This window comes from Panthera uncia, chromosome B4 (assembly GCF_023721935.1).
Source record: "Panthera uncia isolate 11264 chromosome B4, Puncia_PCG_1.0, whole genome shotgun sequence".
Classification (NCBI taxonomy): domain Eukaryota; kingdom Metazoa; phylum Chordata; class Mammalia; order Carnivora; family Felidae; genus Panthera; species Panthera uncia.
Window position 1 is genome coordinate 108,904,869 of NC_064809.1, and position 19,169 is coordinate 108,924,037.

General features: G+C 38.7%; 1 protein-coding gene across 8 annotated transcripts in view; it reads right to left on the bottom strand.

Moving 5' to 3' along the window:
• POC1B (POC1 centriolar protein B) overlaps positions 1-19,169 on the bottom strand; it is a 95,409-nt gene that overhangs the window by 38,557 nt on the left and 37,683 nt on the right. For 5 of the 8 annotated variants that reach the window (XR_007456750.1, XR_007456749.1, XM_049626062.1 and 2 more), the window contains 6 exons: positions 12,805-12,912; positions 12,554-12,669; positions 11,278-11,411; positions 9,046-9,114; positions 8,181-8,333; positions 728-808 (listed from right to left, as the gene is read on the bottom strand). Coding sequence is in view for 4 of the 8 variants with exons in the window: in XM_049626062.1 (XP_049482019.1) it covers positions 728-808; positions 8,181-8,333; positions 9,046-9,114; positions 11,278-11,411; positions 12,554-12,669; positions 12,805-12,912 (661 nt within the window). In the remaining 4 variants the exon portion in view is untranslated. Of the gene's footprint in view, positions 1-727; positions 809-1,115; positions 1,139-8,180; positions 8,334-9,045; positions 9,115-11,277; positions 11,412-12,553; positions 12,670-12,804; positions 12,913-19,169 lie in introns of all 8 variants that reach the window. The other 3 variants (XR_007456751.1, XR_007456752.1, XM_049626065.1) reach the window with 2 other exon arrangements.

Genomic DNA, 19,169 nt, shown 5'->3' on the forward strand with positions numbered 1-19,169 from the left:
TGTCAAGTGTTTTGGTTTATTTCCTTTCTTGGCCACACATTAATAATCTCTCCAGAATATTTAACTATACTGACACCATCCGAGTAGTGTCACCAAAGACCATGCATGCAATGCCTCCCATTCATTCTTAGGACTAGTTGTGCATTGACTAGCAGGAGTTGATGGCAACGATGATTAGCCTTGCAAAGGCTAACAGACTCCAACTGAAGTCTGAATCTTTGACTTTACACTGCGCAAATAAATTATATGTATGTAGTTTTTATAAACAAAATTGCAAATACCAAAAATACTTAATCTCTGGATAATCCACCATAGGGATTATCCACTAATAGGGACAAAGGGAAATGGCTGCTTTACTTATAGCTTCTATGGAGAAAACTAGGAAGTGAGTTTAGCATCTCTGAAAGGCAATTAACAGAGAAGAAAATCTGTTCTGTGACAACACAGTGAAATATCACCTGGATAGCACCCTAATAGGAAATGAGACAATGAGTAGGGATTAGACTGAGCTCAAGGTTATCAAAGTAAAGCCTTTTCTGATAATTGGTGCTGCTCCCTCTTGTGGCGATTTAGACATATTGTAAATAGGACTTTTTGTACAAGGTTTTTTTTAATGCTAAAATGTTAGGCTATTTAGCCCATTTTTTATCCCCTCTCCCACACACTTTTTAAGGAAAATGGATTCTCCAAATAATTATATGCCACTTAAATGTCAAAGAAAACTTACTGTAGTAGAATCAAAAGAAAGGATGTCCATAACAGGGGGAGAAGAAGTCTGCAAATCGATTACCTCAAGCTTTGGATTAATCTGTGTATATATACAAGAAAAGTTAACATTAGTTTTTTCTACCATAAAAAACGGAATGCTATTTGCAATAACCTAGAGGGTATTCCTAATATATTCTAAAAATTAAAATACATTGCTAAATTCACTAACATGAATACAAAAAATTTTAAGTACAATATCAGCCTATTAAGTCTATCAATGTATAAGAAAAGATCACTATGACCAGGTGAATTAATCCCAGGAATAAAAAGTTGATTTTACATTGGAAAATCAACATAATTTACCTATAAAAGGATTTTTTTTAATAAAATAAAATAAAATGACCCACCTCAGAAGATGCAGAAAAAAGTCCTAGCCAGTTCATTAAAACAAGAAAAGGAAATAAAAGGTGTTAAGATATAAGAATTGGAACAAAAGAAATAAAATTGTTATTCATATATAATTATCTATGGAAAAATTCCAAGAGAATCTACTGCTGACTCATTAGGAAGATCCAAAATTGATTCACACAATCAAGTGCACGTCTGTACTTCAACACACAGTCAGAAAATGTAAATTTATGGGGTGCCTGGCTGCTCAGTCAGTAGATCAGGTGACTCTTGATCTCAGGGTGGTGAGTTCAAGCCCCACATTGGACATTAAACAACTTTTAAAAAGAATAAAAAGATATCATTTACGATACCATAAAAATGTAAATACATCAGAATAAACACACAAAGGTTGGTGTGGGAAAAATAATAAAACTAATGTAAAATATATTTTAAAAGACCTAACTAGGGGAGCCTGGGTGGTTCAGTCAGTTGAGTGTCTGACTCTTGGTCTAGGCTCAGGTCATGATCCCAGGGTCGTGGGATTGAGCCCCACGTCGGGCTCCATGCTGAGTGTGGAACCTACTTAAGATTCTCTCTCATTCTCTCTCTCTAAAAAATAAATAAATATATATATATATATATATATATATATATATATATATATAAAACAACCAATTTTTAAAAACCTCATACATCTGATTACATCAAACCCAAAAATTTCTTTTTAACAATGGACACCACAAAGTTAACCATTAGAACATGGAAAAGGAGGATAGATTATGATGTCTGAAACTGAAAAAGTAGGTTTTTCTTGCACATCTACAAATTAATGTGAAAGACAGTGATCCCAAGAAAAAATTATGGAAGAGAAAACCTAACAGTTGACCAGCATATTGAGAGATTTTCAGAAACATTAGTAATTAACACAGATTAAAGCGAAATACCACCGAACATCTATTAGGTTCCAAAAATGAGAAAGCTCAGTGATGCCAACCTTGTTTATGGCAGCACTGTTTACAATGGTGGAAAAAAAACCACACAACCAAAGGCCCCCAAATATTCATCCACAGTGGAAAAGACACATAAATCGTGCGAATTACTACTGTGCTAAATTCATTGGGATCCTACCCAGCCGTGAAGATAAATAAAATACAATATGTAACAACATATGAATGAATGAATAAATGAATGAATGAATGAATGAATGAATTCAGAATCCGTATGTAGGATTCTCAGGATTTTAACGTTAAGTGTAAAAGCGCTTATAGAGAAATAGACTCAGTATGACTTCATTTGTATAAAGTTTAAAACCATCTAAAAGTAAATAACATCGAATTATAGATTCAAATATATATAGTAAATAAAAAAGAAAAGCAAGATTGGCTAACTAGATTGGCTATTATTTCTGAGGAAGGTCACTTCAGAATTCTAGAAGATGAAAGAAAAAAATAAATAAAACCACATCATCATCAATTATTTATTAAAGATCGTGAATACAAATTGGTTAGCCAAGGGAAACACAGATAGCAGAACTTTGTATCAAATGAATGGTCCCAGCAGTGGGTATATAAGAACCTCAAAGAAGAAACTGTTGACTTCGTGAGAAAATCTTCCCCATGGAGAAAACACAGGAAGGGCTTAAGATGGATCTTTGAAAGAAAGGTTTAGAAAACAAAAGCCGAGAGACACAGAGGAGGTCAAGAGCATTCCTGAGCACAGAGGCAGAATGCTGATGTGATACCTTTGCACAGGGTAGTAACAGGAGAGATTGCAAGGGGCAAATTGTGACAGGTGAGGGAATTGGGGAAGGCACAGAAAAGATGGGGCCCACGACATGCTTTAGCAAGACAGATCGGACAGAGGCATGTAGGGTAACAGTGAGGACACCACTGCGACAGCCCGGGACTGGGGTGATCAGGGCTGAGACCAGCGGAAGAGGAGCTGAATGATTTTAAAAGCACTTATCACGTTTGATGGGTAAAGCTGTAGTTTGGGAAACATTAAGAGGCTTTTATAATTACCCAGCCACCTGCATCAGAGGTGCAGGCCCCAGAATGCCCACACCACAGAGAAGGGTTAGCACAGCCAAGGATGCAGACGAGGGCCTATCGGCCCAGCCTGCCAGCACCTTGGTTTCTTTCTGGCTGCTCCAGACAGCAGAAAACACAGCCCCCTCCTATCAGCTCTGAGTCCACACTGGGGGCCGAGATAAGAAACCTGAGGATCAGTCACCTTCCTTCCAGTCAGCCTAGCCAGCCACCGGAGAGACTGCCTGCAGACATTTTATTCTCTTTTATCTACTGCCACCTAGCGTACACATGAAATCAATTACATATGAAAAATACAATCTGGTTTTACCATCTGAAATTGGAACTGTTAAAAAAATCTAAACCCCATGGAAATAGCCTCTCTCGTGGGGAAATCCTTGAGCTGCTTTCTACAAGTTGGAGAACTCCTGCTGGAGCTAACAAGTTGCTGGCACATACATTAAAATGGAGCAGGACGTTCTTTAAGTAAAGCCTTACAGTCTTCTCAAAAAGAGAATATGTGGAGGGGCTGGTTCTGTGCTAGCTAATCTCCAGGAATATTAACAGTACGTTCTAGCTCTCCATCCTTATTAAAGGAAAGGACCCTGTAATAACTGCTCACCTTGAAATGGAGTGGGCTGCCTTTTGAGGGCTGAGTGTTCCATCACTGAACAAGGACACGTCACGGAGGGGTTCGTGCATAAAGAAACCCTCCCACGCACCACCCACTCTGGGGCTCTGTGAGGAGCACTAGGACTGCTACTAACAAATTCTGAAGGGCAAGGAATACGCACTCCTGTCTTGTTCTTTGTTGCACCCTCTAAAGCTAGTACAATGTCCAGCACATAGATACTCATTCTCTATTAACAGAATAAAATTTAATTTTGATTATTTTGAAGCATTCCATCAAAATGGTTAAAAGCACAAAACAGAACCAGTGCACCTGGGTTGAAATGCTAGTATGGCCACTTCCTGACTTTAAGCTTTAACTTACATGTGCCTCGATTTCTCAAGGAATAAAAATAGCACTTTGTAGCGTTTTAAGGAAGATTTAATGACAATTTTTAGAAGCCAATTAGAATAGCTTTGTATGTATTCAATATTATTATTATTACTACTAATATTATTATTATGTAATCTCTGAAGAACATTTATGGAGGCCCAAAACAATATAAGTATATGCCATGGCTAGAAATAAAATATACAATTTGCAGAGAAGTGGTCATTTTTTACCTGAAATTATGTTTTCAACCTTCAGAGAAGATTAAAATAAAAACCCAGTCTCAGACTTGAAGACTTAAATTGATCCATTCTCAGGTGTGCCTGAATGGTTCAGTTGGTTAAGTGGCTGACTTTTGGCTCAGGTCATGATCTCACAGTTCATGAGTTCGAGCCCCGCATCAGGCTCTGTTTAGACAGCTCAGAGCCTGGAACCTGCTTCAGATGCTGTGTCTCTCTCTCTGCCCCTCCCCGACTTGCACAAGTGCACGCGTGCGCACACACACACACACACACACACACACACACTCTCTCTCTCTCTTTCTCTCTTTCTCTACATAAACATTAAAAAAATGTTTTTAATTGATCAATTTTCAACAACGAATCATGGGAAGACTATCACAAAATACTATTATATAGATGTTTGGTTAAGTTAAAGGAATTTTTCCTACCTGTTAAATATCACACAGAATTTCCTGTGCAATTTATAGATCAAATTCATCTCAAATGGCCATTATAAAATTAAAAGCCATCAGAACAATTATTTTATTGATAATTTTTTTTTAGCTAACTAACCATACTCCCCTCCAGTAATATTCTGTAATTCTCCTAGCATAACTATTTTGATGCCTGTTGCCCTTAGGATAGATTTATTGTCTTCCCATTAACATATGCAAAAGTCTAGGGTACTGCACATACACTGCCTGGGGGCAGAACTGTGTGATTCGGCTCATACCAGTTTGAAGAAGATAAAGCCAGCACGAATTAATGACGTGCCATAGCACAGAGTGGTCAGAATTAAGTTACCTAGTTTTCAAATTTGGCTTCTTTCCCACCAAAATGAGAAAAAAAGCTGTCCTCATGTTTTTATTTAAGATGGGAGTACGTAGGGGGTGCCTGTCTGGCTCAGTCCATATAGCATGCAACTCTTGACTTCAGGTTGTAGGTTCAAGCCCTACAGTGGGTTTAGAAATTACTTAAAAATAAAATTTAAAAATATGTATTAAAAAAAAGAAGATGGTGTGCCTAGGCCAGGAGTGCTACAAAGGATGTGCAGTTAGGTTACTGGAAAGGACACAGGAGGGGTCTGTTTCACATAGCTAAAGCTAGGATTGCGTGTTTCATGCCTTCTTTCATGCGGCCTTCTCTCATTTATTCTAAAAGTAATCTGTGATCACCCTCTCTATCCATGGAAGGATTAGCAGTTTCCATATTTAGTCAGCTGGTCCCCAAGGTCTAAGACTGCAGGACGCCCCACCTTCTAACAAGTGAGGCACACAGAGCTGGCAAATAGGGGCTTTTGCAAAAGGCTGCACGATTTCACCCAGGAGACTGAGGTTATGCCATTCAAATGAACCTCACAGAAGACACATAAAAAACATAAATCATGGGAATACTATGATGCTTCAGACTCAGAAATGGAATCCTCACGGTTACTGTAGAAAGAGCAAGTTAGGAAAATTAATTAGATCACTTAGGAGCCATTTTTTCCACATCTCTTTATCCTGTTAATCATGAATCTTTACCTCAAAAAAAGAGAAAAGTTTTCTAATTTTCAAATATTTCCAAAGTAGCGTATGTAACCTGCCTAAACCTTTGAAAAGAAATGAACCCCCAAATTTAGTAGTTCAAAGTAAAACTTACTAATCATGAATAGACACAATACAACGTCTATTACGATTCAAACTCTTCCATTCAAGGTGATATTTTTAAACTAACAGTCTTTTGGTTCTATGAGGGATCCCCAGACATTAACTTGGAGCCTTCAAAAAAATTTGATATTTAACATTTGTTTGTAATATTAAAGATGTCCTCTGTCCACAACACTTTACACCTTTGCTTTATCATAAGAGCTTTTTAAGGGAAAAAAACAAAAAGCAAACAGTTGGTTGTTCACAGGCAGCGTCCTATCACTTCTGTGGCATTCCACGTCACATGAAATGAAGATGTTTTGCAGATAAACATTCATACCACGTACTTAATTTATGCAACGTGAGTGCTTACAGGTAATTGAAACTGGGTACATGGAGGCTGACATTCTTTAGGACACAAACAATTCAGTCACAGTGCTCACTTTTCTGTTTAGTATAAATGAACTCTAATTCCAGGATGAAAAGATGGTTTTGAATAGATTTTTCAAGTGTGCATGTGAAAAGCATGGTTGAGGGTGGCTCTGCATGGCCCGGGTCACCCTGACCTCGCCAAACAAAGGAACCCCGCCACCGCTACTGCTTTCTGGCTGCTGCGTCAGAGCAGCGCTTCTCAGACAACTTGTTGACATTTTAGAGAAAGTCCAGAACTCTTAAGTGGGCCGGGGCTGGCGGGAAACCACAGGGAAAATGGCTTGGCTCTCTAAGGTGGGGGTGGCGTGGTGTCACGGAGAGATCGCTGAATGGGGAGCCCGGGTCCCCATTCCTCAGCCGGCAGCTCTACCCGCGCCACCCTGGGAAGGTGGCTGAGTGGATGACAGGGCAGCGGCAGCACAGAGGACCAAGCCCGGCCAAGCCCCAGACATGCCAGAATAAAACACACCATGAGTCAACAAAACCAGCTGGGGGTAAAACAAGAAAAGAGAACTTAACCTAAAATATGTCTCCCAAACATTTTAGGTGAATATATGCGATCACAGGGAATCGACAACTACATCTATCACGGCAGACGCTGAAAACAAAATGTGACGAACCACAAATTATATTACATTACTTCTTTCAAACAAGTAAAAAAATGATGATAGAGTAATAATGATGATATAATAATGGCACAAAGAGGTACTACATACTTTGTTTAGAAGAACTGGAAAGATGGCCAGAAGGTAGAAAGGACAAAAATTATAGCAAAAAAACTGAAAATAAACACCAGCAAGAAAAAATGACGACAGAAATCCCCACATGTGGTTAAACAAAATCTAGAAAAGAATCCAAAAAAGTTAACTTTTAAAGACTGAGGGTACCAAAACCCAAGAATCAAAGAGCTGACTGGGGTGGAAATGCAGGGACCTTCCGTGGAAGGGAGTACGGGACCACCATGTAAACAGTGCTGGTGACTGAACTGTCACTCAGGAGTACATGTTAAGAACTCAAAACAGCTACTCGAAAAGCAAAGCAAGGCTCTGTCAATGATGAAAAACCAATTCAGATAAATAGGTAATAATGATTTCTGATATCAGTTCTTGGAAGAGAAAGGGGCTTACGAATAATCATGCAAAATGGAAAGAAACACACTAATACCAGCCAAGTATCCAGAAAAGATGAATTTTGTCTTTGAAAAGAGTAGAACATTTAAATCTATAGGACCTGAGGGAACTTGTGAAGCAAAACCTACAGCTACATAGATAATTAAATATTTCAAAATATATGCAGGCAAATAGTAAAATGGTCTCAACTATCAGGTTTAATGCCTACATCTCTTCTTACTGTCCACGAGATTTTTTTCTTTTTGCCATTAAAAGGCTTCACGATACCTATTTCAATGACTGTTATAAACATTCTTGCCCTTCAGCCCTGTTCTTACGACAGCCGTTACATACTCTTCCTAAACACACAGGAATACAAAGTTAAGTCAGGCTTCAGGGTCACCGGCCTTACGTTTGATTTCTCATTTCCTACTATTATTGACACAATTTTTAAGCTTTATTTCTAGGCTTTCAAGAAGCAAATACGAGAGGCTTCAGCAGTATTACACGCCATCACCATTTATAGTGTTATTGTATCAGTCAACATAATTGTTTCTCAAAGTGATGTTTTAAGGCCTAACGTTTTACAGAATGAAGTCTAGTTGATCCATAGCCCCAAAATGTACACTTACAAACAGTAGAACAAATATGGGCAAAGTACTCACTTCAACAGTCTCAATTTTTCCTTCATGGGGATGTGGTGTTCTTGGGTATATATCAACAAGATGTGGTGATGAATCAAAATGTAATCTTTTGAGATTTCTTTTAATAATGTCTTTACAATTCAAGCCATCAAAATTAGTCCTCCATAATAAGACCTTTAAAAAATTAGTATGTTGGCAGTTATCCACTTGCATGTAAAAGCACCAGAACTGATTTTTATTTTTACAAAAACCAATATACATAATTGTCCCTTATAATAGGAGAGCTAGATGTATATTTCAACAATGCTATTTTTTTTCAATATTATTTGTCAAGTGTGGAAGGGAAAGATTTAGCACTTGGAATTGCCCTCATGCCCAATTTAAAATTCATACTAAGAAACAACTTACTACTTTAAATTCCCTTTTATTTTTTCAAAGTTCAAAATCATGCTTTTGGCTTGATAGTCCACCTTATTCAATAAATCTGCCTATGTATGACTTTGGGTCATACATAGGCAAAAATGCAAATTTGCTACATTAACAATTTGTATTTACCATCCTCTGAGGAGCTGAACATTTGAAGAACAAGATGTAGAGATAAAAGATGAGGCAGAGTTCAAGTGGAAGTGCCACACCAGTATTGGGAATTCAGTGAGTTACATATATAGTTAAGTGTCCAGATGAGCTGCTGTTTGAGTTCCAGAAAGTACCAGAACTGGCACTATTTCAGCCGGGAGACAGCAGACTTCCTGGCATTAAGTTAAAATATAAACTCATTGATAATCCTCTTAACATATACAAAAGAGCTGATTGTAAAAACCTTAGCTGAGGTCTTGGATTCCTTTTCCCTAACCAAATCAGAGAAGGAGCTGAAAGATTTACAAACCTGTGCATCTGCACCTCCGGAGCTAAACAGGTCTCCACCTTTTGAAAATGAAACAGTAAAGACAGGTCCCTAAAAAAATAAAGGGAGATTTTTTTTTTTTTTTTAAGCACTTGGTATTGTTTTCTTATGTCCAGGAAGACTATTCATTTTTCATCCTATTCTATATAGACTATTTATGCAATAAGTCTGATAGAACATATCCAGTTGTTGGCAACTAATGTAGGCAGAGTAAAGATTTCAAAGCACCAACCCAATTATATTTGAACACATATAAATGATACTTGATTTACAAAGCAATACTAATAAAAATATGCAATACACGTTTTTCCCTTTAAATAAAAGCTTGTACATGTGTAAGTTAACCAGAATGTCTCTGTGGTTAAGTCTCCAACTCTTGATTTCAGCTCAGGTCCTGATCTCATGGTTCGTGAGTTTCAGCCCCACATCGGGCTCTGTGCAAACAGCACAGGGCCTGCTTGGGAGAATCCCTGCCTGTCTGTCTGTGTCTCTCTCTCTTTTAAAAAATAAATAAATAAAAATTAAAAAAAAAAAAAAAAAGACTTTCTGGCTTTGGACTCTTTACTCAGAATAACAAATCACTGGCAGAAACCGAATGACAAGTCTGTAGGGAAGACAAACAAAGCCCCTTCCTGACCACAACAGGCTTCACTGAGTTCTCTCTTCACATGGGCGATAGTGAGTCACTGAAAGTTTTGCCAGCAGGACACAGACAGGAGGAGAGCTGTGACTGTTGAACACTGAGGTCACGATTGTGAGAATGATGAATTGGACTGAGAATGAATGGTTGGAGCCAGTTAAGAAATTACTACAATTACCTAGGTGAGAGGTAGTGAGAACCTGAAATTAAGCCAGGACTCTGGAGTTGGACAAGTCACAAGATGTCCAAGGACATTAAAAACAAACAGAGGATACTAATGCTTTTTCTATATAAGAAAAATTTGGGGAAACCATCTTGCATTTTTCAAGTAGATCATCACACAGACTTAGGTTATTATAGCCTCATAAATATCTTTAGACTGAAAAATTCCATCATGTGTAGTGTTTTCCTCCTAAAATATTTTGCTTATCTTTTTTTCTATTATTCTGTACTTCTTCCATGGATATTTTGATCCTTGACCACTTCTATTGGTTGTTTCTTCAATCTAAATCCATGGATACACATATATCTGAGCTGGTTAGTGTCTATTTCGGATTTGCTCTAACACAGCTGCAGGACAAATGATAAAGCAAAGCAGGAAGCCAGGCAGGATACATGAAGGCAGAAAGAAGTCCTTCTCCTCTAGACCACAAAGCCTATTCTATTTCTGGAGATAAACAGCTTATAATTGGTTAAAAGGAAGTACCTAGGACATCTTTAAAAAAAAAAAGAGAGAATGCAGGATGCATTCTAAAAAAACTTAGAGAAGTTTGTATATTTACCCAGAAAGGAGGAATACTTTATACACTTAAGTAGAGTTTTTATTTAGTGCATTATATGCTGGTGAGTGTGTGTGTGCGCACACGCGCGTGTATCACTGAACAGGCTCAATAAATAGCAAGCCTCTTCCCCACAGGATTCTAAATCAGTTGAAAAATAAGACACAGGAATATCATCTTCCTTACTGGTAAGGGCTTTAAAGAGAAAATGTGGCTCTTTATCTGTGGGTAAATGGGCTTTCCAGAACTGAATCTCAGTATGAGTCAGATTTGAGTACCCAGTCATAGGCAAGACCGGACAAGGGCAGGCCTGCCCACAAGAAATAGCAGAGAAAAACACTGAAGACAGACTCCCAAGAGTAGAAGGCACTGGGCTCTACTCATGGAATTTCTCCTTCTAAACTCACCAGTGAGATTAGTGACGAGGAGGGAGAGGGTATGAGAGGCTCAGTGTCAGAGCTGTGGAACAGCCTCCACACGAGGGGAAAGACCAGAGTAAGGAAAAGGCTTATCCACCGCCATTTGACCAGTCAAACCTATGCTACATACTGAGGAAGACAGCAGTGGGGGATTAATTTCACAGCCATTGAAAGACACACTGATTTTGACAAGAATTACAATAAATAATATTTCTAAGAGTTGCTTCCAGTGGATAAAAACCAAGTCCTGAAAGCAAACATTTTTTGTGATACCAACAATGTGTGCCACACTTGGAAAGATAATAAAGACATATAAAATGGATCAACACTTTAAAATATACATAATTTAAAAAGCACAAATCTTAGTGTCAAATACCGTATGTCCTTGAAGTGTGTATATAAGTCTTCCTTCTAAGAGATCCAGAATCTTAAGTGTGCCATCTGAAGACGCAGTGATGAGATAGTTACCCGAAGGATGGAATGACACACAATTAACTCCACCGCTGTGAACTGATTTATAGAAAACAAAAGCAAAACGTTCAGAGAACAACTGTCAGTTCTAAAGATGTTCTCTTGCCCTATTAGCAATATTAGGCTGGAAACAACAATCAATCAGAGACAATGTCTCCACAACACCAAAATTCCATGTAGCTCACTAAAACAAGTAAGTAGTTTGCCATCATACAGCTTAAACTTCCAGCTAATGAGACAGAATAGCTTTAAAAGTGAAAGTGTGACATGGAAAGATGATCTCGTTAACCATGTAACTCTAAACTCTTCAGATACATTACCCATATAACGTAGCCAACAATTGATCACCACCAGCTCACGTAAGATATACAACCTAGCCTTAAATCAAATTTCATAGCCAATTAGTGGCTTGAGGCTCAGGAATGAAGAGTATGGAAGTACATTTGTAAGAGCCCATGGTCTTGCCAGCTTGTCCGAGAATTCATTTCTGGACACCATCCTTCCAACAGGAGGCAGTACGACACAGCCATCAGAAGGCTGTTCTTCTGAGTACTTTGTAAACAGAAGGCCCCAAGCTAGTTCCATCAATTATTTTAGCACGTTACTTACCCTCCTTAACCCTTAATTTCCTTATCTTTAAAATGGGGACAATAATAATAATACTCCTGAGGGCTGTTGTAAGGATTTAACACAGTATCTGCCACATGGTAAGTATTATACTTATTTTAAAAGGAAAATGTGGATTTAATAGAAATCCAAGAAATCAATTCATTTCTCTTCTAGCTTCAATGCACAGCCACGGCAGGATGTTGTTTTCTACCAATTATAACACCTATTTGTGCCCCTAGAACTCCTTCTGACTCAGAATTCAGAGTCCAATTCTACCCCCGACCTCTCACGTAATGCAGACAACCAACGTGTGAACAGCTTTCAGTAACTTCTTCTTTAACCGCCCCGGCATCATTTTTAAGGTCCCTCCACCTCTCTCTCCACTCTGACATCCACGCCAGCTTCTCAGACCATGCTGTTGATGCAACTAATTGTCCTCTAGTCAAATCAAAGGCAGCCCGTGACCCTGTCTGAGAGAGCCACACCCCACTGAGAAGCATAGGCTGTGGGTTGAAGAGTTTCCTGGAGTAGGCCAGGCAGCACCTGGACTCTGTTGTCATGGATACTGTTACCTTGATAATGCTGGAGCAATTTGTTTACTCTTATATCCCAGATTTTCACGGTATGATCAGAACCTGCTGAAGCTATGCATGTACCAGTAGGGTTAAAACCCACAAAATTTGCAAACCTAGAAGGAAAGAATAAGATAGTGTAATATTTTGATTTCTTCACCTTTATTTCCTTATTTGAACTTAATAATTAAATGCCTCTTTAGCAAACTAACCCATATAACCACATAAATGCCCAAAGAGAATGGACTTACCCTACAGAATCTGAGAAGTTATTAACACACTGCTTATTTGTGGTATCCCAAATTTTAATAGTTTTATCTTCACTACATGATACAATCAGCCTTCCATCAGGTGAAAATCTGGAAAGCACAAGATTATCTTTTTGAAAGGCTCCTGACAATCACCCCCACCCCCTATACACACACACACACACACACACACTCCCACACACACATGTCAGGCTGTACATATATTAAATACCAGAGACCACTGCTAGCACACCATGCAGCAAAGTCATATCCTACAACCATCTTTCCAACTAAAAATAAGCATAACAAATTATAAGCACAATGACAGACTGTTAAAAAAAAATCAAAATATACTATATAGACCAGCCAATTTTCTTTTTTCCTTTTCTTACTTTAGTTAAATGATTTAGTTTTATAGCACTTGTTCTAGGTCTTTGATTCAACTTTGCCCTCCTCCTAAGCCAAGTACCTCGTTGTTGTTGTTGTTGTTTTTGTAAGTATTCTTTTTTCAAAAAATATTTATTTTTGAGAGAGAGAGAGAGAGAGAGTGGGGGAGGGGCAGGGAGAGAGAAGGAGACACAGAAGCTGAAGCAGGCTCCAGGCTCTGAGTCAGCATAGAGCCCGATGAGAAGCTCGAACCCGAGATCACGACCTGAGTCAAAGTCACACGCTCAACCAACTGAGCCACCCAGGTGGCCCATAAGTATTTTTTGTCTCTTTCTTCTATTTTTGTCATTTTCTGGTCTTATCCATGTGGACCTAAGAGAGCCTTTACTACTCATCCCACTAACCCTGTACTGAAGCTCTTCAGAAGAAACAGATTGGCATGTTGAGAATTAAAATTAAATGATACTACCAACAAAAGCATCAACTCCCCAAGCCTGTAGTTTCCTGGACCTTGGGAGGCCCTAAATCTCCAGTGGATAGCTCATTTATACAGAACTGAAGGTCCTGATTCATGGACACACCTATCATCCCCATGTCCCATTAAAAACAAATGAGTGCATTCTCAGACATTTCCTCTACTGTTTTTATGCACTCTCTTCCTTTAAGAATCTTTCCAAAGTTCGTTCTTTTTCCCCTAAGTGGTGGGAGAAAAACAGAAGAGTAGAAGACCAAGAAAAAAAAAACTGAAAATTTTTAGACCATTGGGAAACTATGAATAGTTTTTTATTATTAATATTTTAGTAATAACAACAAAAAATGACAGACTTAGGTCATAGACCAATTATGTTTCATTTTTATTTGTACTTTCCCTCTATGCCCAGATTACTATAAAGGTCATCAGTTAAGGGTGTGGATTATAATTGAAGGGGGTGTTTCGTGTTCTCTCACTCCTCTCCTCCCTCTCTGTTCTTAAGGCTAACCTAAAAATAATTCTTCCTGACAGAAACTTTGAATCTGTCATTTATGGATTTACCATATAAAAAAAGGGACATAGGAACATAACTAAGTTCTTTGTGAAATAATCTTTTAAATTCAGGCAAGCAACCTTGCAAGAAAATGTCTTCCGAGCTGGGTAGTTCAGTTTGATTTTATAATAACATAGTATGTTATTAATCTTTTCCTCCAGAAAATATGTGAGAAAGATTAACATATGAAGGACAGTATTATAGAGAGGCTTCAAGTAGATGAAGCGTATGTTATACAGACCGGGGAAGAAAAACCTGCTCAGTATCCTCATGAAAATATAATAATACATAGTAATGCAACTAATACACAGAATCAAACTGTTTCTTTTTTTTTTATTTTTTTTTAAGTTTTATTTATTTTTGAGACAGGGAGAGACAGAGCATGAACAGGGGAGGGTCAGAGAGAGGGAGACACAGAATCTGAAACAGGCTCCAGGCTCTGAGCTGTCAGTACAGAGCCCCGACGAACACACGGACCATGAGATCATGACCTGAGCCGAAGTCGGACGCTTAACCGACTGAGCCACCCAGGCGCCCCTCATTGATGTTTCTTAATGTTATCTTTTTTTAATGTTTATTTATTTTGAGAGAGAAAGAGAGTGAGAGCATTAGTGGGGGGAGGGGGAGAGAGAAGGAGAGAGAGAGAAAATCCCAAGCAGTCTCTGCACTGTCAGCACAAAGCCCAACATGGGGCTTGATCCCACGAACTGTGAGATCGTGACCTGAGCTGAAATCGAGAGTCAGACATTTAACCCCCTGAGTCACACAGGTGCCCCAACAAGTTATCTTTTAGAAATCACTTAATGTGAGTATTTTAAATAAGTATTTCTAAGAGATTACTTGATCCTTACATTTTAAGAAAGCCATGATAAAAGAAATGTTTAATATAAAGATGAAGTGATCAAATTAAAAACAAAGTATAAAAATACTCAACTTCGACATTATCGGCCAAATACCACCACCTCCATTATCATCATTATCCTGCCTACATTTATTGAGCACACATGTCCGAGAGTGGTTCTTAACACATTACCTATAACAACTTGTTTAATCCTCAAAATAATCCTACTCAACAGGTGCTACTGGTAGCCTCATTTCACAGGTGAATAAACCAAGGCACATAAAGGGATCGGTAAACTGCCAGAGTCACACAGCAGGAAGATTTGAACCAGGCAGTCTGGTTCCACAGCCAAACCTCTCAGTCACTCTGCTTAAGTCCCTGACAGAAAGGCAACTTTCTTCAACTGGCTAAATTATTTACAGCACGGAAGTTCAGTGTGGCTTCTGGGTAACCACAGAAAGTTCTAAAGTGGAGGGAAACCATGAGGCAGGGCTCTTAGGAGGCCAGGTGACTGGGCTCTACCTGACAGGCTAACCACTAGACTATCCTTTAATAAAAACCAGCCTCTGCTGCCATACATTGTCAGTGTCCTTGGGGAGTTTATGGGGGAACATATTCATTCATTCAAATATTTTATACCTCCAAAACCAGGCACTGGGCCCTGTCCTGGGTAACTGGAATACAGTGGTGAATGAGACTGGTAAGATCCCTGCCTTCATGACGTTTGCACTCTAGGAAGGGCACACAGCAGCATTTTAGATAGTGCTAAGAAAAGAGTTTGAAACAAAAAGGTGCCAATTTGTCAACAGAAGTTCCACGAAAGCAACAGGATTTTAAAGAAACTTGTGAATAAAGAAAAGGGGGTATCTTGGCCGGCTAGAAATTCATCCTGAGCAGGAAGGGCTATAGCCCCAGAGAACTTCTAGGTACTAAAGAAATGAAGGGGATGCAAAAGTCAGATAAGTGGAGGGAAAGGAGGGGAAGAACCTGTGAGGGGTGGGGTGGGGGGTGTTCTACCCCAGCTCAACATGACCAAAGGGGGACCCGAGATTAAGGCTGTCCCCCTCCTCCGGACACCACATTATAATGCCTGCATATGTTCTCTATATACGTGTTTTGTTTTGTTTTGTTTTGTTTTGTTTTGTTTTGTTTTGTTTTGTGGGGGGGTTGCCTTGGGAAGGGTTATAAGTGAGGCTGGTGGTTTGTATCTTCTCTTCTCTCCTTTTATTTTAAATTAGATACATCAAAAATAGGTCGGCACCAATAAAAGAGGCTTCTCTTTGCCCTGACTTCGGTCAGTAAAGGACAGTCCTTTCCTTTGTCAGGGCTTAAGCAACATCTAACTGGGTTATCAATTTTAAGAGTGTTAAGAGGATATAAAATTTCTACTGAGACATCACCAGATTTCTAACACTCTAATTCAGCACCACTCGACTACCTTTTAAAACTTCCAGAAAGTGTGTCATAGAGACAGACATTATATTGGTCAATAGTGACTGGCAGATGAGCAGACAGGAACTGTCTGTAAGGCATCTGGGAAGTTAATTGAACCACTGTTCAATCTCTTAAATATACTGGTACTTATTTGAGAGAATCAGGGAACTACTGAACTTCTTTCTAGAAAAACTGGTTCACAGGTCATTGAGAATAGCCCAGTGGCATAACAGGAGTTCTTTAACTTGGAATCTATGGAGTTCCTGCAACTGTATGTAAAATTGTATTACCATATGCACAGCCATAGAGCTATTCACATATTAGAGAGCCAAAGAGGTCCATGAACCATGAGAAGTTTCAAAGTGCTTTCATAAGAAACCAAAAACTTCCTTTGGAAATCTCTTATCATTGGAATAAATGTTCTATAAAAAAAACATTTCCAGCCCTCGGGCTTCTGACACCAAACAGAGTAGGCACTGTTCCATGTCTACTGAGAAATACATAATTAGTAATTGGACTTTGAAGCCAGCAGCTATTCAATAGGAGGGGGAAGCAGTAAAAAGTAGTGGAAATAGACTGCCCAGTCAGTACACGGTCCTGAATTCTAGGGCCAATTCTGCAACTGTCCGGCTATGTAACCCTGTGAAATTCAAAACCACACTGGCCACTGTTTTCTATTTGTATAATGAGGGTGTTTGGACAGCATTCAGAACTAAACTTTCATAGACTCATTAAAAAAATATATTGGCAGTCTCAGAGTTTGCTTTGGTGGGATTCTGTGTTTACACACTGAAGGTGAAGTTCAAGGCAATAAGCAAAACATTTATACTTTTTTAAGTGTTGGTCAGCATCAGAAGAGAACCCATCTGTTAATTGCAGTAACAGGATTCATTCCTACAGCTGCTGAGAGACAGAAAGCAGATGAAAGAGATATAAAAAGATTTAAGCATGCCATGAAACATGTTAATTATTTGTTGGGTCATTTACCATTTATATGCCCAGACTTCTCTCCTGGGATCTCCACCCATAAGTGTAACTGCCTACTGGGCGTCTCCTCTTGGATATCCTGCAGGCACCTCCAACTCTGAGCTTGTCCAAATCTGAACTCATCGTCTTCCTCCCTAAACTGTCCTTCTCCAGTGTTCCGTTTCTCAGCAAATAGTCCCTCAGGCCAGAAGCCTAGGAGTCATGCTTTGTGCCTCTTCCTCCTCTACACCTCCACACTCTACACATCAGTTCCTGTCTCTTCAAACCACAGTGGGAACCAATGTCTTCTATCCTCTGCAAGCAACAAAAGTGATCTTTAAACATTGAATCCCATTTCTCTGATTAAAACCCTTTGATGATTTTGCATTTCCCTTGGTGAAAAGCCTAGCATCCTTACCACTGCTTACCAGGTCCTTGGGGTCTGCCCTCCAGTCCCTTTATCACCCTACTCTTCCTGGCACACACCCCTCTTCTCTCAGGTCCTTGCTCCTGCCTCGGGCATTTCCTCATGTGCTGTTCCCTGCGCCTCAAATGCTGCCCTCTACTCTTTATCTAGTTTAAAATACATAAGAAGATTTTACTCATCCTGCAAGTCTCTGCTCAGTGTCACTTCCTCAGGAAGGCTTCCAGTCTGCCACCCCCTGACCCCCAGTAGGTTAGTTCCTCAGCATGTGGTCTTAGAGTAGCTCCGGTTCATACTTAGGTCATCCTTGCAATCAAGCATTCTGTTTACTTCCCCAACACATGTAAGCTCCAAGAAGACAGAAACCATGTCTGTCTTGTTCACTGTTGCATCCCCAGACACCGTGCATGGCACGGAGTAGGTCCCTAGGAAACATTTAAGACAGTTAAAAAATTTGTTTAAGATATTTGGGTCTAAATATTAGAGCCAATGAAAGCTGCTGTTTAAAAGCTACAGTTTGTTACACAGCATGAATATACCTAATGACATCTAACTGTATGTTTTAAAATGGTTAAAATGGTAAGGTCGATTATATACATACATACACACATACATATATGTATTATATGTATATATCTCTTGCCACTACAAAGAAAAATCTCTGCAATTCAGATGGTCAAAGATCACTTGTAACACTACAACAACTGAAAATTAAAGGTAGACTTTTCTCCTAAAAATTAATCCTGGAAGAGCAATAATGTTGGACAAGTTGGCTCAATAGCCTCTACTTATTTTTGATTGAGGACACTATAAAAAAGCACACATTATCCAAGAATATACATTATTTTAAAAAATACAGGGCTATAATAATTTTACCTATTAGAAAATTTCTTTGCCACTAAAAAAAGATAACATATATATAATGATCAATGTTTTCTTCATTGGTCATTAAAGAAAAATTTAATGGTAAAAAAAGGAAAGTACAGTAAGTAAAAAAACAGTCCATAGTGCCATCACTCAAAATCACACTTAACCATTGTACGTATGACAGGTACTTTATCTTTTATATTATAATCTAGAGTTCTGAATTTTGCTCCCCACCCCAACATGAACATTTTCATGTCATTACTTGCATATACTCTCCTTTTAATGGCTACATAATAGTATAAATTTTTTGAAATAGTTTTCTTTATTTGGAAAATCGGTTCTTTCCAATATCTCACCATTATAAATTATACTGAAAGCAATACCTCTGAATTCAAAGCTTTTTCTTTTGCATACAAAAGGGTAT